The sequence below is a fragment of the Podarcis filfolensis genome, assembly GCF_964270895.1.
Source record: "Podarcis filfolensis genome assembly, chromosome: 3".
Lineage (NCBI taxonomy): Eukaryota > Metazoa > Chordata > Lepidosauria > Squamata > Lacertidae > Podarcis > Podarcis filfolensis.
In genome coordinates this window covers 92,443,968-92,468,243 of record NC_139606.1, presented here as the reverse complement: position 1 = coordinate 92,468,243, position 24,276 = coordinate 92,443,968, and the positions used below count along the sequence as shown (strand labels likewise).

The 24,276-nt window shown below is 41.2% G+C and overlaps 1 protein-coding gene across 4 annotated transcripts; it reads right to left on the bottom strand.

Annotated features, from left to right (window-relative positions):
- Positions 1-949: 949 nt before the first annotated feature.
- On the bottom strand, positions 950-23,985 carry AIDA (axin interactor, dorsalization associated). 4 transcript variants are annotated; one of them, XM_083605517.1, is made up of 12 exons: positions 23,851-23,985; positions 15,944-16,013; positions 12,272-12,325; positions 9,685-9,705; positions 9,534-9,588; positions 6,961-7,024; positions 6,618-6,724; positions 5,269-5,280; positions 4,057-4,179; positions 2,287-2,409; positions 1,723-1,840; positions 950-1,406 (listed from the first exon to the last, which is right to left on the bottom strand). In XM_083605517.1, exons 1-12 carry the CDS (start codon positions 23,958-23,960, stop codon positions 1,310-1,312), a joined length of 954 nt encoding a protein of 317 aa, XP_083461643.1. In that variant the 5' UTR covers positions 23,961-23,985; the 3' UTR covers positions 950-1,309. The 4 variants fall into 4 exon arrangements, with proteins under 4 accessions (XP_083461643.1, XP_083461644.1, XP_083461645.1 ...); XM_083605518.1 differs by lacking the exon at positions 5,269-5,280; XM_083605519.1 differs by lacking the exon at positions 9,685-9,705.
- Positions 23,986-24,276: the final 291 nt, after the last annotated feature.

Sequence of the window (24,276 nt, the reverse complement as noted above, 5' to 3'; positions counted from 1 at the left end):
TCCAAAAGGCCTTATAACATGAAGATGCCCAGAATGGTGCTTATGGATTTCTGAAAAGCTCCCCGTTTGTTTCTGTTAAAGCAGAGCAATATAGTTTCTTTTTTAAAAAAAAGTAAATGAAGCTTTTAATTTAATGTTTTTTTAAAACCCTCTGCTGATCAAACAGTCCAGAGCTCTTCAGGCAACATTTGGACAGCCCTACTTCTTGCAGAGCCTAGGGCCCTAAGAAATGGAGATTATAAAGCATATAGCTATCACCCCAGTTGGTCTCATTATTTGGCCTCTCCACAGAGTTGATGCACACCCCCTTAACTAGTTAAGTATCCATGCAAGTCCATGATCTCAAAATTATTTTGCATATTTCCATTCTCTTAAAGATAAGGTAAATGTCACAGGGAATTTTGTATGGAGGCTGGCAAAGAGCTCAGTTCCTCTGGTAACAACAGTTGTTTCTCTTTTAAGGTTGTTATACAATTTGTTTTTCATATAACAAGGTAATTGGGGTGGCTTAATTTCCTTTAATGATCAATGTAGAAAATTCAAGTCAGTAGGCAAACCAGCTGACTGATTGAATATATATATATATATATATATATATATATATATATATATATATATATAAAATCAAACAGCCTTTCTTGTGATCAGCAAATTATTCCTAATTTGCCGTAGCAAGTGTAAATTACCTATTTATTTTCAGGAATTCTGAAGCACCATGATTCATTTGTAGCTACTTTTGTCCTCAAACTGAAGAAAAACAGGCATATGAAAAGATGAAGGCAATCAAGGGCACAGCATCCTACTTTGGAGTCTTACTCATGACCAAGTATCTTTTTGTATCAAGTAAATTCAAGTGCTTTTTTGTGGGGGGTCACCTTCATAAAATCAATCCATTGACTAGAGAGAGATGCATACTTGAAGAGTTGCAGCAACCATCACGATAATAATCTTGTTGATACTGGCACATCTTTATTGCTGTATCAGGTCTGGCGGATGAGGACTTCCCAACCGCCTTAGTTGGGGTGTTCTTATATGGGTGTAGAAACCAAATTACAAAACTGAACTCTTACAACCAGCCCAATTAGGAAAATTCACAACACGCTTTGGAACATCTGTGATAAAAATATACATTCCAAAGAAAACTGCACCTAGGTGGCAGGGCTTGGCTGCTGATCCACTCGATGTGCGGCAGGTGATGGTCCCATTTGACTAGCTGGGTAAAATGCAGCCATTTCCCTGCGTCCTGAAGGATGAGTGCTACATAAGGCAGCTGCTATGGTTTTGTGGCAAGTGGTTCAGTTCACAAAAGTCACTCTTTGTGCAGTGTTTGATGGAGGTGAAGATAAAGTGGCTTCTTGGTCAACAACTGGAGTTTCTTCCTCTTGAAGTCAGTGGGTTTTTTGTACCTATAATTACATAAAGAACTGTCAGACTCTTCAGTTTAATGATCCTTAGGACATGTGCATGCACACAGTTACGATGAACCTGCCTCTGTGCGCTGCAGCATCCCATGTCAAGGTGTATTAGGTTTTGATTATCACTCCCCTGCTATCTTACCTACTAAAAGCTTTAATACTTTGATAGAGGATGCTCAACATCTTTATCAGTCTAGCAGACTTTGAGCAGCAATTGCCAATCCAGCATAGCACAAGTAGTTATGTTCTTCAACATGCAAGCAATTGATAGGATCTGAGTGTACAGCATGTGCCCAAGGTCACTTACAGTTCTATAACAATTGGTCCAGGTTTAATTTCATCCATCTCCATGAAGGCAAAGCACTTGGTGCTGGTGAACCTTTTCTTAGGCTTATAGTGTTTAAATTCAAAGAAAATAGCTGCACCTGAACAGAAGGGAAAAGAATCATTCCTTGATAGGAGGAATCTAGGATACAGAGGGTGAAGACCCCCAACCACATAGACTCATAGAATTGTAGAGTTGGAAGGGACCATGAGGGTCATCTCGTCCAACCCCCTGCAATGCAGAAATCTTTTGCACAACGTGGGGCTTGAACCCACGACCCGACTGAGCCATGTAGAGATGATGTAGAGCTGTATGTTACATGGCAGAGTGCTTCTTTTCATAGGCTTGGCACAAAGCTGCCTCCCATTAAACAACATTTTTTGCTTTACGATATAAAAGGTACTGAGCAATTATCAGAAATACTGTTGTCAATCTGTCACGAAAGCAAAACATGGAAATGTTCTTCCTCCCCACCCTAGATTTTTGACTTCTGAAGTGGTTCTAAATTCAGCTTTGATCAGCTGGTCATATTTCAATGCAACAAACCTTTTGTTAATTTTTCAACATGTTTCTGAATCTCGATGTCCACATTAAAATGAACGTATGTGTCCTCCTTCCTTGAAGCAACTGGTGTGTCCTGCACAGGGGTCAAGTCTATCCCATTCAAATCTGTTAGGGGCAAAATATGATGTTTTTATCAGAAGAGAGAGCTGTTTCAATTCTTAGAAAAATACAAGGACCACTGCATAAAATTTTGGAAGCCTCCATTTCTGAAAATGTAACAACAGAATTATACATGTTACTAGTGAAAAAAGCATTTGTTTTTGGGAACAGCGCAAGAATCACCTTTAGACAAGGCGAGTATCTTACATGACTATCACGTCCAATCCAAAATTGTGTACATAATACCACAAGGAACTGACCTATCACACCTATTAGGAATTCTCATTGTGTATCACTTGTTGCAAGAGAAACACGTGCATATGACAACATATTTATTTAGGGTGAAATCCAATGTTGCCATTCTGCTTAAGGAATCTTTTTAATCCAGCAGAAGCATTGACTAACATAAAAAAAAAGAGGAAGACGATTTTTCCTACTCCCTGTTGCAGTATCCTGCACCCCGCCTTCTACTCCAGATAGCTGAGGGACCCTCCAGTACAGCATGGACGGTGGTCCAGACTGAAGGGGAATTGGTTAAAGAATGCCTCTTTTCTAACATTAGCAGACAGCTCCATGGGATCAAAAACATTTCTGTAAGTAGAATTGCAGTGTTGTTCATTATGGTTGTACGGCTACTCGGTAAAATATATTTTCTTATAGTGTAAGTTCTTGTAAACTCACAAAATAAAAACAGCATTAATCATTTCCTTTCTTGCAGATTAAGACTGGAATTTCATGTTTAAAAAAACTCAAGTAGTTTAAAAGGCCTGGATAAATACAAATACTTTCACCTGGCACTGAAAATAACGTGAGGTGGTTCCAGGTGAGGCCATTGCATAACTAGGATACCACCCTCCCTAGTAGTAAGCTCAAGGTATATGCTATTTCCTACCCAGGGGTGATTTTGCTACAGAAAATCTGACATGTTAGATCTGAATGTATTTGCAGTGTATATTGCAGGATATTGTCCAGTAAACTATCACCCACCAGTAACAGTAACAGTAGGCATAACATAAATTCAATACTGTGAAGGGAACTTTCCAAACACATAATCCACCTTTTTTTTTATAAGGTTCAATACTTTCATACCTCAAACGTCACTTGAAGATTTTCAAGAAATCCACAAAAGATGTTGCTCTATTTATTCTTTTAGGAATACTTTGTCATTAGCATTTTTTACGAAACAGAAAGATACAAAGGTAGACGAGGCTTATATATATTTGAACACACTTTCATCGTCAGAAGAAGTTAATCTAATAGAAATCTGTCATGACTTGCTGAATGTTAAAAGCCAAGAAATATTCAAACACTTATGACTTGAAAGTGAGCATTCATTTCAAAGTGAAAAGAGGAGCTACGATGTTGAGGACTTGGAAGAAGTCTGGATAATGCACAACTCCTAATAGATGCAGGATGTCGCTCAAAACCAGTATCTTGGGGTACTGGCATGACACAAATGTGTCATTTTTCAGCCTTCCATAAACACTGATTGAGTCAGAAAATTGTACATGTTGAGGGGGAAAACTACCTATTTGCTGTGGGAGTCTTAAGCAATTACTGCCAAGTCTGCTGGCAACCGGGAGTAGATCAGAAGTGTCAAAGGAACAAAGCCTGACTTAATTGCCTCGCCAACGCAACTAACACAACAACTACCTTTCACACTAACTGTGATATAGGGATCGATGCACTGCCCAGCATCTTTAAGACCAATTTTCTCTATTTTGATAGTAAGCAACGTCATCCCAGGTTCAGATGGCAATCTGGGTAATAATGTACCTGGCAAGAAAATAAGACAAGGGGGTGTTAAAGAAACAGAATTATAGCGCTTCAGCACAGTTTCTACCGCTGTTTTTATCTGCATTCTGAACCTGGAGGATTCAATCCACTGACTGTATTCAAGGAAAAACGGGGCTGCCTAATGTCAAAGGCTTGAGCCACAAACAAACAGCTATTCATTTGGATCTGGCAGCAAGTCTCATGAGTAAGAAGTCTGCAGGTCCTTTTCGAAGTTCACCATATGGGGAAGCAAGGTACCAGCCACCAGTAATCCAGTACACTTGGATTACAAGGATCAGATATATTATATTAGTACATCTAATCCCCCAAATAAGCACCAAACAGATACACCCATTGTGGGAAGACAAAAGATTCACCTCTGTACCCAAAGACCTTGATTCAATTGAGGTGGGCAGACTTCAGGGGGTTGAGGTCAGCTCTGAGGTCAACTTCATTGCTGTTTAACTGGAACTCTGAGGTCCAGTAATTGGAACCAGGTATAAAATAGTGGATCAGGGAAATGGCAGAGCCAGATGCAAAATGGCGGCTCAGGGCCAATTAACAACTGTACTCGCAGCTCTATATGGTGATAAACCTGTGTATATATAAGTACAAATCTACATTTGAGTCACCTTAGATAAAGGATACTAACAAAACAGCAACTGGCAAGCAGAGTTTCACAAAGGTCTGATCAAAGGTAACCAATGAATATTATTATATGTTTGAGTTCAGAAATAAATATCAGCATAAATTTCCTCCTTTTGAAAGAGATGGTACCAGGTATTAATCTGCCGGATCTACTCTTCAAATTACAACCTCCCTCTGCCACCCCCCCCCAAAATGGAATTACTTTCTTCATGTGACCTTGGTCATATAAAGCAATATGGACACTTGGAGATGTTCTGACTTTGGGTGTAATTGTGTGGTGGCATGGGCAAAGAGCTCTGCAACATCTGGCATTTGTTGCTGTGGGCAGGATGATTTTACATACAAGAGTTTTCACATCCAAGTGGAAGCACAAGGCCAGTGCTCTGGCCAATATGAACACATTCACAATTAATAGCTGCTCACATTAAGATATTATCATACCTTCATTGGCTCCTGCGTTAGATGAATTATGTAGTATATGGTTACACGATGGAGCCATGCATGTAGAAGACAAGACCACGTACAGTTAGGCAGCACAATAATGCAATAGGGGATCCATGGAAACAAGCAGATTGTACAGGCAAAGCAAGTACAATGATCAGTACAAATTCAGCAAAGCAGCTGATTGAGAATAGCAGTATATAATGCCTCCCAAAATCTAGGTTGCATGAGTCACCTTAAGCCTTTCACATTTAAGCCCTTCTGTAAAAAGTATTTCAACACTATGTTTACACATATCTACCTACAACTTTTGTCCAGACATAGAAGACAAAAATGAAAGTGAGTGCTGGTGGTCTAACAGCCATTTCAGACATGGCAATTTGCCAGGGAACAGGAAGCACAACTATCAGGTACCCTGGACACCTCTAGAGATTCATCAGCTATAGGAGCGGAGTCAAGATCCCAATGGATGCAAGTGATTTTATACTCAAAATGCTTTGCAAATAAGTCACAGCGAGCTACTGTTGGTTCTATCATCTCTTTTATAACAGACTATAAAAGGCCCCGCACTACCCGGAAAAGTTCTGCTGGACAGCACAATGAGGATGCAAAGGAAGCAGCAAAGTATGCCCTCTTTACTGCCTTCACTGCCACTAGGTAGGCTTAATGAGTGTTCGACTGCATTCGATTGCAATTTTCCTCCACTCATGTTTGAGCCGTCTCCTAGCTTGTTTCCTCTGAAACATACCAGGGAGTCAAATGGGCTCCACAAAGCGGGAGAGAGCACTCGGGACGATCGTGTCAACAGTGTGAGCCACTTGGATGTTTCAGAGGTCAGCCAGGGGTTTGACAGGAGCGCCAGTCATATCAGCCAGAAAATCCTCCAGAGCCATCTGGAAACCCACTGGATCCATCAGCCTCTGGGGTAGTGTTTTTATAGGATCTTTTATTTCGTATTGTAAGCCACCCTAGGAATTTACTTGAAGCGCGGAATATAAATTCCTACAATAGATACAGTAATTTAGCTGCTGAAGAAAAGCAGATACCTTGTTGACATCTGTAAAATGTTTCCCCTTTTTGGCCTAGTATAAAGAATTATCCAAAGTTAGCAAACCTATTTCATATGCAACTAGTAACCAATACTTTATTACTATATGTAAACTATGTGAAAAGAACTTTAGCAAAGCTTCTATGCACAGACTGGTACAGAAGATGTACCAACTGGTATCCATCCATTAACTAATGACCATCCAAGTGTGCACCTAAACACTTCTGCAACAAATCTTAACTCCCGCATCATCACCCTCATCCTAGTAAATGACATTTGAAGAAAATGATGCCCCTACTACCTGGAATTCTGGCAGGAAACGCGTCTGGAGATCCTGCTCCAGCTCCACCCTCCTCCTCATCTTCTTCAAATTCCAAATCTTCCTCTTCACCAGGTGCTAAGATCTTCCTTTAAAAACACACACACCACAACTGAGGGGTGATTATGCACCTTCATCACTCAATTATTTTCAGATCAATGTGCCTGCAATGAACAGTATGGCTTGAGGAAATATCCGTAGCCTTCCAGGGGGTAGGAAGTTAGAATTGACCTATAACAATTCCCTGTTAAACACTATACTCCAATCTCTGGTATAGCTTCCTAAAGCCCTCTCCATATATACTTCTAATTTATTGGTTGCTTACCTTGGCGGAACAGGCTGAACATCAAAGGGGAATTCTTTATTATACGAAAGAATATTCTTTAAGACTGTAAGGGAAGACAGACAGTCACCATCAACTATCAAAAAGCCTAATTAGTGTATAAATGAAATAAATAGGCAGAGGGTTTCATTCTTGTGCCCTCCCAGAAGACACCTGAAAGAAACAGAGGCTCCTTACATACAACATAACAACAGGGTCACTGTAATTGTCATTTTCACAGTCACCCCCCCCCCAAAAAAATCATGAGTTTTAAGTAAGTAGCATTTCCTACAACCTAATTCATGCAAGAAAAGCAAAGAATGAAAGAAAAAGGGTCAAATGCATGGTGAGAAAAATTACATCCAATCGTATTTTAAATCAATGTCAATGTGAGAACCATACTTTTTGTCTTTTCATGTTGAAATAGCTTGCTCTCTTCTCAGAAAAAATAGCAACTTGCAAACACTGAGAACCAATAGTGTTTCCTTTCATTCCTAGTAAGGCTCAAACAATAATCTCTCGGAAATAGTATGAAGAATTGGTGATGGTACTTTTATCATTTGTTCCCACGCAATCACACACAGTATGTATTTTTTTAATAGAGCAATATCTACTACCATCATGTAAATTAAAGGGGGTGGGGGGAGAGAATAAGGCATTGTATACATAGAACTCTTCTCCAGAATAAGATGGAATATCCAGTCCTGATAATATGAGGAAGTTCTATAAGGTTGCTGAACTTCATAAAGTACAATTAATCGTAGCCCTGGCTACAGATGGACAAGACCTTTCATTTCAAAGTAATGTTTCATATTGTGGTTTTGGATTTACACATACAGGTTCTTTGCTTTTAATGGTTTACCTGTGATTTACCCAACACACTGAGAAGTTAAGGAAAGCACTTTGCTTTCAATGCTTTACTACAGAAGAATCCAATTTCACCACTCTCCTGTTCAAGAATGAAAAAATTCAGGGCAGCTCTCTCTTTTGTGAAAGAGCACACTAGTGACTAAGGCTGCAGTGTTATGTACACGTTCCTGGGAATAAACCACAATGAGCAAAGAGGGGTTCAGACTTGCATAGGATCGTGTCCTTAAGTGTTACGAGTGGAGAAAAAAGTAAGTACCAGATTCAGAGCAACATCAATTCAGTCCCCTTTGCCCAAATCAAAATATGACACTACTGTTTTCAAGCTTTCCATGTGTGAAGAAATAGGATTTTCAATCATGCTGCATTTGGGTATTGGTTAGAAAATTTGGGTTGTAAAATACTTGCTCTCGCAGCTCTCTCCTGCATAGGAATGTCAAAAGTTCACAAGAAGGTTAAAAGTATGGAATGTTTCACTCATGAAGTTTGCTTATATTGATTTATTTAAAATACTCACATGCCATCCTTTATTTTAAAATGTTCCAGGTAGTTCACTCACATAGGAGGCTGTGAAAGCCCTACCCTCCATGAATTGCGTAACTTCCTTTTAAAGCCATCCAAGTTGGTGGTTATCAAAGGCTACTAGGCAGTAGGCTTCTAAATACCAATGGCCAGAAAACACTGGAGGGTAGAGTGCTTGCAGGTTTCCCACAGGCATATGGTTGGCAATTTTGAGAACAAGATGTTGGACTAGACCAGGCATAGGCAAACTCGGCCCTCCAGATGTTTTAGGACTAGAACTCCCATCATCCCTAGCTAACAGGACCAGTGGTCAGGGATGATGGGAGCTGTAGTCCCAAAACATCTGGAGGGCCAAGTTTGCCTATGCCTGGACTAGACAGACCGTTGGCCAGACCTTACATTAAAATAAACCCTTTGGATCAAAGAAAGCTACCTGCCAAAGTGGAACCTGTGCACTGGTGTGTAATCAACTTACTTCTACTCAGAGCAGAAATATTAAATTAATGGACCTAGGTTAATCATGGTCATTCGTTTCAATGAGTCTACACCGCATAGACATTTCTTGACTAAAACCCATTATGTGTCTGCAATAGTCACTGTTCTGGACATGCACTGTGAATGGCTCATGTAGGCACATAAAGGGCAGCTGTCTCAGAGGAGGGATAATCTATCTTTACATCAACAGTGATTGAATGATCCATACACACACCCCTCTTCCAAGCGAAGCCAATTGTGCTGGAAGGGTAAACAGCCAATGAATCATGCACAGATGCAATGGAAATCTGTGCTGATATGTTCAGTTCAAAGGTAACTTCTCGTTTAATTAATTTCTCATGATGCATTAACATCTTTTTCACAGCATTCGTTTTAGGAAATTCTGGTCTAGAGAGTTGCTTCACCACTTGCTTGACGGAACAGCATGCTTGGAAGATTATTTTCCTGGAGAAAACCAATCAGCTCCTAGCTGCTTACCAATAGAATCTTTATAGAACTGTTTGGAATACATTTATAGCAATCAGGAGCCCAAGCACCTAGATATGAAAACCAAGACTACCTTGTGGGCCCTCCAAGTTGTTCTTTGTGGTGCATAGTAAGAGAAACCAGAATATCACAATAGCACAGCTGACTGAACACCATCCCACACTGACACTGCTTTTAAATTATTCTTGAAATTAAAAGATACTTACTTGGTTCTAGTTTCTTCAGATCCTCTAGCTTAAATTCTTCCTGGGACTGTGTAGACTAAAAGGAAAGTAGTATTACATATCTGTATCTACTATCCATTGCTACAGCCAGTTACAATGGTAAAAGTAGTGCTGGTTTTGCATTTTGTTCTACCTCTTGTTTCCTGAAAGGGCCCTGTATTTCAAAGAGAAACTAACTGTTAGTTCTTTGGGTACCTTTGAACTTCATCGTTTACCTAAAGGGAAAAAGTTATTGAGACACAAAATCCTGCTGATGTAAAAAACTGACTGGAAAACATGTTGAATTATCAGCATGTCTTTAATGCATCAAAAAAGACAGCATTCTCTCCAGCTTCTTGAAGATTCATTAAGGCATTAGAAATAGAAAAAATAATTTCCCTCGTGAGTCTTAAGCAATATTTGCTCTCTTTTCAAAAATTGAATATGGCACTAATGTCCAATCATTTTCCATATTAGATCCACTTTATCACACACACACTGGTCCCTTATATATTATAATTAAACCACAGGGTGGGAATTTTTGTATGTGTTAAGACCACCAAAATTCAGGGCAGGGTTTACAGGACTAAACTGTGGCCTTTCAGATGATGGGAGTTGGATTCAAACGTGATATGGAGAACTGCAGGTTACAGGACTAGAAACACGACAAAAAACATTAAGGATTATGGATGTATTTTAATTGCTCATGTGGTCCGACCAGGCCAGAGGTGAAGAAACCAGGGAAGAGGTGAAGAAACTTAGGTCTGATCGGGCAGAACTAAGGTGGGGCCTTCTGCCAAAATAACTTTACAAGGAGAAGATAGCATAGATCAAGACTGGAGGGCAAAGTAAGTTATAGACCAGGAAGAAATAAAGGCTGCAGTGAACACAGAACAGCAGCAACTACTAGCTTACTAGTCACTGCATTTAATTAATTAAACATCCTGGTGATGTTCACATATTATATTGCATGGAGACCTGTTGGCAATATATATAGATATCAAAGAAGTAATTATGCTGGTACTGAAGGCAGATAATGACACATTTGCTTAAGACTGAAGTATTGGCATGTTGAAACAGCATGCAATTTAGTAATATGTACTTAAAAGAAAGAAATGACACTGTAGACTTTGGGTTGATTTGATTAAAGTCAGAGCCCAGTGAAACATTATACTCACTGTGAGAAAAATATAAGCCATGGTCTAAAGGCTCCCTCAATAGGAAAGCTGAAGGAGCTTGTCCTGATGTCAAACTGAAGGGAGAGAAATCCACAGGCAGCAGGCTTATCATCTCTACTTTTCTTTTTAACAGCTATGAGAGATTAACTGAGCAAGATAACCAGAGATAGAAGTCTGCCTGTTGGCCAGCAGCATTTCTTCACCTCTCAGTGTGATATCAAGGCAAGCACCTCCAGCTCCTCTTGACTACGGGGAGGAAGTCTTCAGAAATCTCAATGACTAGAACCTGGCTGCTTTTCTTATGGCAAAGGAAACATACTGCCATGTATCACACTTCTCAGTTCTATTTTTTCTGCTCCAGCAGTAAAGCATACATATGCTTTGCGTGCAGAAGGTCCAAAGTTCAGTCCCTGGTGTCTCTAGTTAAGAGGATCTCTGATACCAGGGTTGAGACCTCTGCTTGGAGAAATTCAACCAGTCACAGAAAAGTAGACTATAGACAGTTGCATGGTCTGGTTCAGTAGAGGGCAGTTTCACATTGAGAATTTCAGCATAAGCCCAAAGGGCTTCACTCCTGTACTGGTTGTAGTAAAATGATTATGAAACAGGTTTCAGTTTGCACTACTTTCTATTGTGATCTAACATGTCAGTAGGAAAGGAACTAAAGTTTATCTGAAGTATATATATGAGTGATGTTGTTACTTTTTCTTGCAGAGTATCTATAGGAGAAAACTTAAAAGGTGAAGAAAAGCAACAAATAAAACTAGACGTCATTCTCATCCTAGACCAACTCCAAAATACATCACTGCTAGTGAAGTGATCAGTCTACTTTACTTTGTTGTTCATGGGACAAGAGCACCTTTGTGAGTAGCCCCCTAAGCACTTCAGTGATATTTAGGAACACTTCGGTGAGATTAACATGGAAGGCTTGAAAATACAGGCAGAAAGTCACCACCTTCAATATTCAGAAGTTGTTTTAAGAAGAACATTGACCAACCAGAGGAGGGTAGTCAGAACAGTGAGGGGTTTGGAAACTAAGTTTTACGAAGACTGACAGAAAGAGAGCTGAGTGTGTTGAGCCTGGAGAAGATAATATTAAGGAAATACGTGATAGCAATCTTCAAATATCTAAAGAGCTTTGATGTTCCAGAGGGCTAGAGACAAAGAATGCAAATTGCAAAGAAGACTTCAGCTAAGCATTAGGAGAAACTTGCTAACAAAAAGCAGTTTGTCAATGGAACAGACTGCCCTAGGAGTGATGGCATCTCTGCTGGAGGTATTTAAGCATAGGATTGTCAGGAATGCTGTAGCTCCATTCTAAATTGAGCAGGAGGTTCGACCAGAAGACCTCAAACAGTCTCTACAATTCTATGATTCTATTCTCAACCACCGCTTAATTTTATCTCTCCTTCTGCTTCTGATTCCCTGTAATAAGTGGCTAACAGGAATAGAATACAATATATGTAACAAGCCATCTTTCCATAGATAGTGTCTTTTATTTAACATTCATTGAGACCCACAAAGAAACTGGAAGTCACAAGGTGAAAACTGAATTAACTGTACCTGCAAAGCTGCACTCCTGAGTTCCAAACATGTTGCGATCTTTGCTAAAGTTTTCTGTAAGTGAGAGGAGAAAGTTAACTTTTTTTTTTACTAACAGAATATTTCTTTTCAAGCTCATGTACTAAAGCAGCAGCAATTCAGTTGTGTGTGTAAAAGATGGAAGAGACGGCAAAGTGCCTATCTAAGTGTAGAGGCAGAAATAGCGGGCAAGAATATTGTTCTGTGTTCCTAAGAGCTGTTTCCCATATGCAGCCACACTCCTGCACAAAGATATACATTTTATTATGCAAGTTCAGCTGTGCAACACATGTAGTTTGAAAGCAGAATGACAACCAACTTCCAGACTGAGCTACAAGAGACCACATCTTCATAGATGAACGCAAATCAGAATATATTAAATTCTAATATGAGACTCTTCCCAAATACAGTGTTGTAAACAAGAGGGCTAAAGATGTTCTCTTCTTTTTCCTCCACCCACATTCCTTCCCACTCACCCCCTGCACCGAGCCAGAGGCAACTGAGGTATCAGTCTGCTTTCCTTTCCTGGCTTAACAGCTAGGCTTACAGCCCTAGTTCTTCTCCCCAAATTAGAGCATTACAGCTGCTTGAACTTGCCAGCTGCACTTTGTTGTGGAGCAGAAAGCTTTGAGATGTGTTAGAAGGCACTTGAGAGTTGAAGAATGATAATGCACTCAGATTTGCTTGGGAGAGATTTAGAGCCACAAGGAATAGGTCTGGTTTGTTATTTTTTAAAGAAAGAAACTGAGATCTATTGAATGGTGGCAAGATACCAGCAAGCATTATTCATAGCTATTTCTCAGGAACCACACCCAACACTAACTTTTTTTAAAAGAAAAAAAAACCCAAATCCAAAACACTACAGCTAGATACAGCTAATGTTTTTCCAAGTGTTGCTTTCCCCAACAAGATGCTTCATTTTTCAGCAGGGAAAACATTTATCACATTAAAAGCATTAAAGTTGTAATGTCCTTGCAAGTGAGAATCTTTGTCCACAATTTATGTTAAAACTGAATCTTAAGAGCGCACTATTGGATATGTTAACCATTAGCTCTGCTGTGCAAGTAATGTTTGTGCTACTGCACATGTTTTTCATCCAAATTGAATTTTGCTTTGTTAGAGCTTTAAGTCTATTTGCTAGTAATCAGCTATAAGTACGGTATGTTTCAACACAGTGATAGTTTGCAATGAAACAGGATTTTCATGACTTCATACTGCTAAATGTAACAGAAAGATCAAGACACAACCCCCCTTTCACAAGAGCCAAGAACTCACCATGGGAAGAGAGGTGTGACCAGTAAGAAGGAATTAAACAACAAAGGGGTTAAACTAGTGAAATTTCTATCTCATTTGACTTTATGTCCTCTATGATGCATAGAATGACACAATGTCCATTATGCCCACACCTGTCCTTCCTATAGAGTTTGTACCTAGAGATAACCATGTCACACTGGTTCTCTCCATTACACCAGGTTTCTGTTATGCCGATTCTATCTATGCTTGCCTTCAAAACCATGCACTTTAGCTCACCCATCTTGGTTGTGTGGATTCTAGTATTAATGACTGAACACAGTTTCTCTCTCCAAATGTTTTTGGCACTTGCATATTTATAAAAGAGAGTGATGTGGCTGAAAAGTTCTCAGTCTAAATCAAAACCCAACTCCATTCCATTTAGTCACCTATCCACTTCTCCCTAAAGAAACACATCATTCATTTGCTTCCTGACCCTTCCTTCTTAGAACATCAGAACCTGAATGCTTTCTTTGCTCCTGTTCCCCCCCCCCCCCGAACATCAGAAATTTATGCACTGAGATGGCAGTGTCCAGGGAAGACACAGTGTCCAGGGAAGACACCCTTCTAATTGCCATGTAGCAATTTGCTACTCTAGATAGGAAGAAGACTCTCTTTACATTAAAAAATAGTCCAAAACAAAGCTGGTTATTCTTTCAGAGATTGTATCTTGACATTTAAATCTCATCATTTTGCAATGATAGTTGTACAATCGTCACAGCAGATATAAACATATAGCTGTGAAGAAATGAAGAAATGTCCTTGGCATTAACACCTGCTTGTTCTGCCTTTATCCACCCATCACTCTTTTGATTAAGATGGACCATAGATCTAACCAAAACTTTTCAGAGTGCACATTGGCTTCCCTATTGTGAAGATTATACTTCAATGCTATCCTAGAACGTGCCTTGAAAGGAATTAATCTCCGAATCCTCACCATGCATACTCTTATTTAAGATCCATTTGAAGGCTCTACTACACAATGGCAGGGATTCAACAGAGCCCTAGAGTAGAAGACATTTCCATTCATGCAAAGGGAGACCGCCAATCTGCTGATCCTTCCTTCAGCTATAGTCCTCATATTTCATGGTGTTCTGAGAAGCAATTTTAAAAAAAAATTTGCAGGGGGGACTGCAGTAGGAAGAAGAGAGGAGTTCTGTTCAAGAGCAAAATTTTGTCTGCTGTACTTAAGGCCAGGCAGAGTCAGTTAAGCAATATGGAGACTCAATCAAAACTATTTTAGCATACATTTTTTCCTAATTTAGGTCTGGAAGCATTTACCTATTAAGTGATTCAAGCTCCAAATCTCAGTGGACAAGTTACCCATACACATTCACTTCTATCACACATCATAGCCCCAAGGCTATGATAAACCCTGATTGGTATTGATTTAGAAAATCTGTTTCATCCAAGAGAGCCTGGCTTTGGTTAGCAACCACTTGCTCAAGAACTATGTACAAGAAGGGGACATTAGTAACTGGCTGGCAGCTGTTTAAATTTTGTGGATCCAGGGAAGGCTTAAGGAGTGGTTTTATCACTGCATCCTTTAAGCAGACAAGGACCGTTCTTTCTAGTAAAGAGGCATGAATCACATCTGGCCCATCTAGCCTTACCCTCTTTATTAGTTTTTATCAGCAATGAAGACCAAAGGTCCAGACCCACACCAATCCAAGCACCTTGTTCACATCCTCAAACCATACCAACTAAAGTTCATCCAACAAAACAAGACAAAGCAGTGTTCTGGATCCCTCTCGAGATTCACCTGCTATAATAATGGAGTCAAGGTCCAGCAGATGCAAGTAATTTTATGCTCAAAATGTTTCACAAACAAGTCATGGTGAGACACCATTAGTTTTACCACCTCCATCAGGCTAGAGTATAAAACGCCCTGTACTACACAGAAAAGCTCTGCTGAATGATGCAATGGAGGCAGCCAGGTTGGCCTTCTCATTAACAAATTGTGAATGGAAATATTTGGTTTAAAGCCAAAATGTCACCTGTATAATAAAATGAATGAATTTTCAATGGCCTGGCTAACTTGTTGGTGCATGGTTGAAGCAACTTGTTGAAGCAGGGATCTCCTGCTTAGCAGTGAGAGTACTTTCTATCTATGGTAATCTATGTTAAGTTTCTTTGAACAAAATTTCTTCCCCTGAAAGCTGAATGCCCAAAGCTTTAGAGGGCAGATAATGACAAGGCAGTTTTCAGATATTCACTGCCACACAAAACCCAATATTTTTAAATGGCTACCCAGATAGTACTTCCTCTTTTCTCTTTACCTCCACCCAAAGACTGCAAGGAAAGGGTTAAAAACTATTTTAAAGAATATTCCACCACCAATGAACATACACCATCATCATGTACCTTTTGATCTTCTGTGAATTCTGAGTTGTTCGGTTGAGACTGGGCCTCTTTCTGTAGATGCCTTGCTAATCTGGAAAGAGGGGAGACACATAGTGAAATTTAGGGTCATAAAAAGGGTAACTGTGCTCTTAAAATTCTTAAAAACAGGTTTAAACAGGAACCTGCATTTTTTATGTTAAGAGGCAGACAGTGTTCTCAGTAATGAAACAGCATGTATATTATATATTGTAATGAAACAGCATGTATATTATATATGTTAGGAAGGTATACAAGAATTAAAATAAGGACAATCAAACCAAGATTTAAAAACATGCACTTCTGCAAACATTTTCACCTAGAACTAATAGAGACATACATTAATTAGCCACCCAATGTTTCTTATGTTTATGCTTGGAAAACACAATTATGTTGGTCTATGTTGCCTCCATCATTACATTCTACATGGAAATTCTTACTGTCATTAACGCAACTCCCACCTATGATGTAAATTCTGAGTAAATAAGAAATAGTAAAACTACTACTGTACATCTCAACCAAGCCCCTAACAACACCTGTTACTATTCTCTATAAAAAGCCATAGTATATCCATACCATTTAGCATCTCTGTAGGTCAAGTCCTTATCAGAGAATGACAGAAATTGCTTTATATTTGAGGAAGCATTTATGTGATCAAGGGCACCAAAACACTCTCAAAACAAGATCCCTGTTCCTATCATTTTTTAAATCTATAATCTGACTTGCAGGAAAGTTGAGTTTGAAGCAGATATACAACTTCCAATGCACTTTCTAAGCAGATGCAATCAAACCAAGGAGTTACGTAACATACAGGGAACTGAAGTTATGCTGTTTCATATAACAGATAATGCAGACTCCAGGCAACTTAATCCAAGTTCACACAAGTGGCAGGAATTAAGGCTAGGATATAAACAAAAGTACGCCCAATAGTGCTTCCGAATCTCTGCCTCCCAACAGCAGCTACCCACCCTTGTTGGCAATGCCCCAAAAGCTGCACCCAGAACTGGAAAGCTTCACGACAGCTAAGGTACTAGTGTAGTAGAGCAGCAGGCAGCAACAACCTGTTGGAGGTGTGCCTAAAGGTCTTGCTGGAGCCTGCTGAACATCAGGTTATTGGAGATTCCTTGGAATAATGATCGAGAGCAATAAGTTCATCCCAATCTAGACATTGAATTTATACAATCCATTTCTACCACTATTTCAATCAAAGCTAAACAATTTATACTTGCTTCCAAAAAATACTCATACAGAAGCAGGCTGTTGGCAATTCTGTTTAGTAATCAGTTAGCTGGTAACATGTGGAACTTCACTGAAAAAGTTCATTATTATTAATGAGAAAGGGTCACGATGAGACAAAATTCATTTAGCAGGAATCTACCTAGGAGCAGGAGCCATCAGAAACCCCTCTTATTTTTACTGATCTTTCCTTACATGACCTCACTGGCTGTGTTCCAGGGTAGAAAAGCAATTATTATATATCTGGCTAACCACCTTTATGAACTGTGTACCCTAGAAACCTTTGCAACACACAACAGCTCCCCAGCAGGCAAACCAATGTGCACAGGGCAAGCACAGAAAGCTTGAAAATGGTTGCCACAGCTTACAGGGATTCTGAAAATTAATGTACCAATATTCTCCCAGGTCTAAAATAAGTAAGATTGCACCTCTGCCTGTGTGGCAACAAAGACAGAGCTAATGCTTGCCTCAGGGAATGGGCCATGCAGGTCAGTGGCAAACAGCAAAGTATGTGGCATGCCCCAAGTCCCCCAGCAAAGAAGCCCAAGAAAATGCAGAAAACAGGTTGTTTTGACTGGTCACCCGCAGATTTGTTCAACACACTAAGTTAAGGGTAGGGATACTCAGGCCCAGGGGCCAAATGTAGCCCTCTGGGCCTCTCAATCTGACTCTCTCCAGTTACATACCCTGTCCCCAAAGCTACATACCCTAACAGCCTTGCTTTCCCACCCTCCTTGAGTGCCTTTGCCCGGCTGGAATGTGCCCTTGAACTCTGATAAAGATTCTTGCTTGCCTGGATGGAGGATATAGAATTGGGTATGTGTGTGTATAGAAACTAGGCTGGTGCATTAAGGTAAAATTTACAATTACTGCTCCTCCCACTCTTCCCTCTGGCCTGCTCATCACTGGCATGTGGCCTCCAGGTCACCTGAAAGGGGATGTGGACCTCAGACTGAAAAAGTTCCCCTAGCCCTGCAGTAAAGGGAAACAGGACATCAATTTTCCACTTTAAAAAACAACAACAAACAAAAGACAGGGGAAAGCTTTTATAACCATTATGCAGGCCAACCAAAAAGGTGGTGTGAAAAAAATATCAGAAAAGGCTTGCCTCTCTCCTCACAACTGCATACCCCTTCATAAGAAATCATTCAAATTATGGGGGAAATGTAAGCCTACACAGCACATGGCTTGTAACACATGATTTCAGCTAGTAGAGTTTTTCCAGATCAACCATCAGACCATTTGGTATTTATGTTACCTATATGCTGCTTCCAGCAATGCACAAAGCCAAGAGATGTAAATGCTGCAGTGGAAGCACCTCTTTTCTCAGGTGCTTGAAGAAGTAGATGGACCAAGAGTTCAGTCCACTTTTCCTCATGGCCCGAGTTGCAGTACTAATTTTGCCAGGAGCTATAGGCTCCGGTTCCTCCTGAGTGTCAAGCTTATAAACCTCTTGTGTAATGGAATAAGAGATGGGAGACCAAAAAAAAAGCAAAGTGGGGAAATGCTAGAGATTTTGGAGGTATGTAGTTGAGAAGGCAAAAAGGTGTTTGAAGATCTTATGCAGGCTTCCTCAACCTCAGCCCTCCAGATGTTTTGAGACTACAATTCCTATCATCCCTGACCACTGTGCTGCTAGCTAGGGATCATCTGAGTTGTAGGCCAAAAACATAGGTTGAGGAAGCCTGATCTTAGGTACATGGAAAAATATGACTTCATTTAAGTAGTACTACTTTGCTTATATAAATTAAATGCATAGCATACAGCATACATTTGAAAGAGACAATAAATCCCTTTGCAGGGTTATACAACCCTGTAAAGTGACAAGGGCTATCAATTTAACAGCAAGAAAAACAGTGAAATGATCTAAACTTGCAAATGGAAACTCATACTTACCTACCTGGAAAGAGACAAAGAAAGCTGCACCCAGTTGATGTTGCCAAACAACTCCACAAATCTAAGTGGAACAGTCTGAACTATATATATAACTTGCTAATTCTGTACATGTGCTATAAACTGTCAATTTTGCAAGATTTCTATACAAGCATACAATGATTTCTGTCCAGCACACCCTCTTTTGCCTTTCTGAAGTATGAGATTTGTGATTTCATTTCGAAGATTGAATTTGCTCATCTTAAACATAAATGATGTTAAGGCAGAACAGCAAAGACAGTCCCTACCCATCTATAAAGCTACAAAAAATATATAATATGAAGAGGTGAAACCTGACATTTTTAGGAAGGATAGCAAAGGAACAATTCTCAAGGTGGGTTATATGCGTGTCTTATTCTCATCTTTGATATTATGCATTTGTATGTTTTGTGACTCACTCTGAGAACTTTTTATGATGAAGTGCAGAATGTAAACGTAAAAATAAAATAAAATCTAGCAAAGTTGATTGCTCTTAGAAACCATTTTAAGGGAATGAAGTTCAGTGAACACCAATAATTTAAAACAGTGCCTTTAAAAGCATCCCATCCAATATCCTAAAAGAGATAAGTACTTAATGTTTTCCCCATTTACCTGAAATTTTCAATTTTCCCATGTAGGGCTGAAAACAGGAAAAAAGTTTTGTCCCTCAATATTCCCAGGCCTCCATATTGCTGCAGAACAGGGATGGGCAATCTGTGGCCCTCAGTCTAATTTCAAAAGGTCCCTGCAAGTTCACACTTCTAGCAAGAGTGCTGTGGCCTGCTCAGCTGAGCAAGTCCTTGGCAGTATGAAAAAGGAGAATGGAAGAATGGTCCCATCTACTTTTTGCTCCAGCTCCATCTACCATCATCACAGAATGAAGCCCTTGGTACGCAAAAGGTTGCTCAAATCTGTCAAAGAACCTAACAGTTATTGAGGCACCATTTTCAATATTTTAAAGATGGGAAGCTAAGTTGGGAGCTGGCAAGTTATCCAAAGGCACACCATGAGTCAAACTGGCAAAACTGCAACTCTGAGTGCATGAGATTTGGATGCAAATCCAAATCCGCCCACAGGATTACTCTGCCCTATTTTTGTCCTAGAAATACAGGACCACATTTACCATTTCTAGATTTCACCATTACATCTCTTAGGGCAGGTTTGCACACTCATATCGAGTGAAAGTAGTGCAGTAGAAAGCCCTGAAATACAGTTCAATGAAAAGGAATGTTATGCTCCACCACTTAAGCATCTGCCAGGGGAAAAGAGAGTCACACTGTTACTACTGCTTTCTGACGAGACATTAGTGATGAGGTTCATCACTTCTGCTGCCTGGTTTATCCCCTCCTTCAAAAACCTGTGAAAGTTTTAAGAGGCAAGGCAAAACGGCTAAATTCCTATCGCAGAACCATGTGCATGGTTTTCCAGGAAAGTCTGAAACTAATGCATACTGCACAAACCAAATCAATTTAACAAGAAAAAAATATTGGAGTTCCACAAGCCTACCATGAAACCCTACAGCATTTTCCATGTAAAATCTATATTAAGTTCCATTGCAAACATAGAAATGAACCTTTATTTGCACAGACCATCTGATGCAGTACTGTACTTGGCATCTCCTTGAGTGAATTGTCCTCTGTATTAACATTTTACAGGCAATTCCAGTGGAGACCTAGAACAGCTCCAGCAAATGTCAACAGCAGGTATTTAAGTGTCTTCTTACTTGACAACCTGCATGATATATAAAAAGTGATACATGCTCATAAATCAGTAACACCAACTGCAAATCAGTGGCAGCCAAAGGTAGCTGAAACCAGTGGGACTGCAAGGAAGTCACAGTGGGGTGGCCAATAAGGCCATGGGGACATAGCCAAGTTGCACTGGTTTTCTCTCTATCCTCCTCCCTTGCAAGGATATAGTGGACATTTAAGTACAGTATTGCCTTTGTACAACTAACTACTTAGTGCCTAACTAACCTGAAAAGTGTCATACTTTAGGTTCAGAAGCAGTCACAGTTGCTTTTATCTTAGAAGAAAAGTTGCATGGCCTCCATCTGTTCTGGTTCTCGTTTTAGTTGTATAAATACTTTGTTGTTGTTGTTTAGTCGTTTAGTCGTGTCCGACTCTTCATGACCCCATGGACCAGAGCACGATATTTAGTACCTAACTAAATGCCTTACTTTTAAAATTATTTAATTATTTATATACCACACTTTCATATGTTACAAGCAGCTACAACTTAAAAGCACAACTCTAGAATAAAAATAGTAACAACTTGAGGCACCTCAGTAAAAGCTGGTTGGCGAAGAATCTCAGGTTCAAAAAGACCAGTGCAAACCTTGGTTCAAAAGATATGCCTGCTGTGACAATGTCTGCTGTGGGTTCATGCCACAATAAACATACATTACTTAGAAATAAGCCCCACTGAATTCCATTGGGATTGCAGTATGAATTGGTAAGACTTTTTTAAAAAGTGCCACAAAGGACTGTTAACTAGGGACCCCATAAATTTCCAGAACTATGGAGAGACTATTCCCCTCCTCTGGCCAATCACTTTCTCTTAGCCTAACCAAGCTCTCAGGGTTGTGGGTACAAAATGGGGAAACTGAGACCCATGAATGCCACCTTGAGCTCCTCAGAGCAGCAGTGGGGAACTGTGTTCAGCCTGAAGGCCCAGAAGGGAATGTTCCGAGGGTCAGTTTGTTCTAAATTATTATTATTAGTAGTAGTAGTAGTAGTAGTAGTTTATACCCTGCCCATGCACCCCCTCCATGAGAGGTTCAGAGAGTGGCAACACAGGAATGGGCCTTTTCTAAGGTGGTTTGTAGAATGCTCCCTCCAGGGAGGCTCACTTGATGCCTTTATTACATATATTTAGGTGTCAAGCGAACACATTCCTCTTCTCCCAGGCCTTTGGCTAATTAAACAATTTATGGCCTGTAAAGCGAGATGAGCACCGCAGCCCCAGAGTCGTTCGTGACTGGACTTAACTGTCAGGGGTACCTTTACCTTTTTATGGCTTTTTAAACTGTGTGTAGGGGGTGCTATTGTTTTGTTTTTTGCTATGTTGTGTGGGTTTTTTAATATTGTAAACTGCCCTGGTATTCTCAGATGAAGGGTGGTATAGAAATTTAATAAATAATAATAACTGGGTCACCGTACTCTGATTAACGATGATGTGGTGACATGGCATATACTAACAAGGGGAGGCCTAGAACAAGCTTCAGCATATGTCAACAGAGGGCATATAACTGATTCTACACTTCACACCTACATGGCACTCAAAAAGGGATAATCCTATGTTGTGGGAGGGAGAGAAAAAGATTCTGAAGTAACTTGTAAAGCACAGTGAATAACTATTTGAAAGATGAAGAGCACATGCTCTAGGACAAGATGCCAAAGAATTATTAATCTCATTCTGTGAGGTCAATGGGTTTTTAGACTTCTTTTTCTTGAACTGGAGCCCTCCCCATGCCATACTGACTGGAAGTCACCAAGGCGCTTTAAAAGCTGTTTGCGGTATGGCAGGGAGGATGTCAGCTGTTTGAATAGGAACAAATTTAACTGAAAGCCCCTTGCATGAGTTTAAGGCTTAAGCAGCTCTCTTGGATCTCAGCCTGTCTTCTGGCTTTTTGCAGATTTGATTCAAGTCAAGAACAGCAGTCATAATTGCTTCCCAGCAAGCTATTAATATTATGCAGCAGTCCCCAAGTGCCAGCTGGGTGCTGATCGGCGAAACATGAAAGCTTGGCAGGAAAGAAAAGGTGGGTTTATCCAATTTTTATGGAGGGTAGGTATCTAATTGGCAAACACGAATCTCCACGGCAAGGCATCCAAAGCACCTGCACCTGCAGAAACCCTTCTTCCACAGATGGTTTCTAGAGTTGCAAGAAACCCTGTGCCACAGCACATCTGGCAGCTCCAGCGAGGGCTGAGAGATAGTCAGCATCCAGATTAACAATGTGGACAACAACAGGTGGCTCCCAAAGGCAAAACTTTCGCCAGACACCACACAACTGGCAAACACATAGATGTGCCTGGGGAAGCAAGACAACGTTAACAAAATCATTCATCTGCAATGAAACCCATTGCAGAACACACACACACACACACACACACACAGAGAGAGAGAGAGAGAGAGAGAGAGAGAGAGAGACCCAGGGCAAGGACACCGAGGCGGAGGTATCTCCCCATCCTTCCTTAAGGCTTCAAAGCTCAATGTTGGAGGCAAATATTTAGAAATAGAGATAGGAGTGATCTAGTTCAGCAGCCCTTCCCACGGCTCCCCAACGCCTCAACTGAAGACGGCCTCATCTTCACCCACAGGCAACCCCCCCTGGGACCTTCGTGGCCCTACCCCCCCAAAAAAAACCCACAACAATCCTCCTGAAATGAAGCATCGACACATGGGCTCCAAGCAGGCAGAACCTCTTGCAGCCTTCAGACCCCCCCGCCTCCACCGCCTTCGTCTCCTGAGGAACCGGAGCCTCTCAGCTCCTCAGCCCCACCCAGAGCTTTTTCGATGCTTATGCCCTTCGGGTCACCACCCTCGGCCTCCGCCCAGAAGCGCCAGACCCACCCAGGCGCCCTCAGCCCTCCAAGTGCCTTCGCCCCAGCCTCAACTTCTTTGCCCCACCCAGTGCCGCCCGCCGCCTCTCACCCGCCGCCGCCGCCGCCGGGCTGCCCAGCCCTTCGGAGCCGCCTCGCCTCAGCAGCCCCAGGCGCCGCCGCCCACCCCGCACTCACATCTGATACTCGTCTATCGCCTCCACGAGCTGCCCCCAGGAGTCGAAGTCGGTGCCTTTCCTGAAACTGGCGCCCCAGCGCTGCAGGAGGCTCCGGGCCGCTTCCGACATGGTCCCAGCGCTGCTAGGGCACCATTTTCACCCCCCGGGCCGCGCGGGGGGGGGGGAGGAGGAGGAGGAGGAGGGCTCGCGCCGGGCAACCGCCGCTCCGTCCAAAGCCTGCAGCACCGCTACTCAGTCACCGACCAAGCCCATCTGCCACCGCAACCAAACCTGGCGGCTGCCTCTGGACCGGCTCCGCCTCCCCGCCATCATGCTCGGTTGTGCCCGACCCGCCTTCCTTGCTCTGCTCTCGGGCGCATTTAGAGCCGCGGTGACACTGGCGAGCGAGCGTCGGCTTTGGATGCGCCGGGGCCTCCCGCCAGTC

Bases quoted from the DNA above. Each gene is read 5' to 3' on its own strand.
- AIDA (XM_083605517.1), bottom strand. From the start codon at position 23,960: ATGTCGGAAGCGGCCCGGAGCCTCCTGCAGCGCTGGGGCGCCAGTTTC. The intron at 2,410-4,056 runs GTAGTTGTTGTG...TGCCCCTAACAG, and splicing joins TATCACAGTTAGTGTGAAAG to ATTTGAATGGGATAGACTTG. The intron at 1,841-2,286 runs GTTTGTTGCATT...CCTTCTGTTCAG, and splicing joins TGTTGAAAAATTAACAAAAG to GTGCAGCTATTTTCTTTGAA.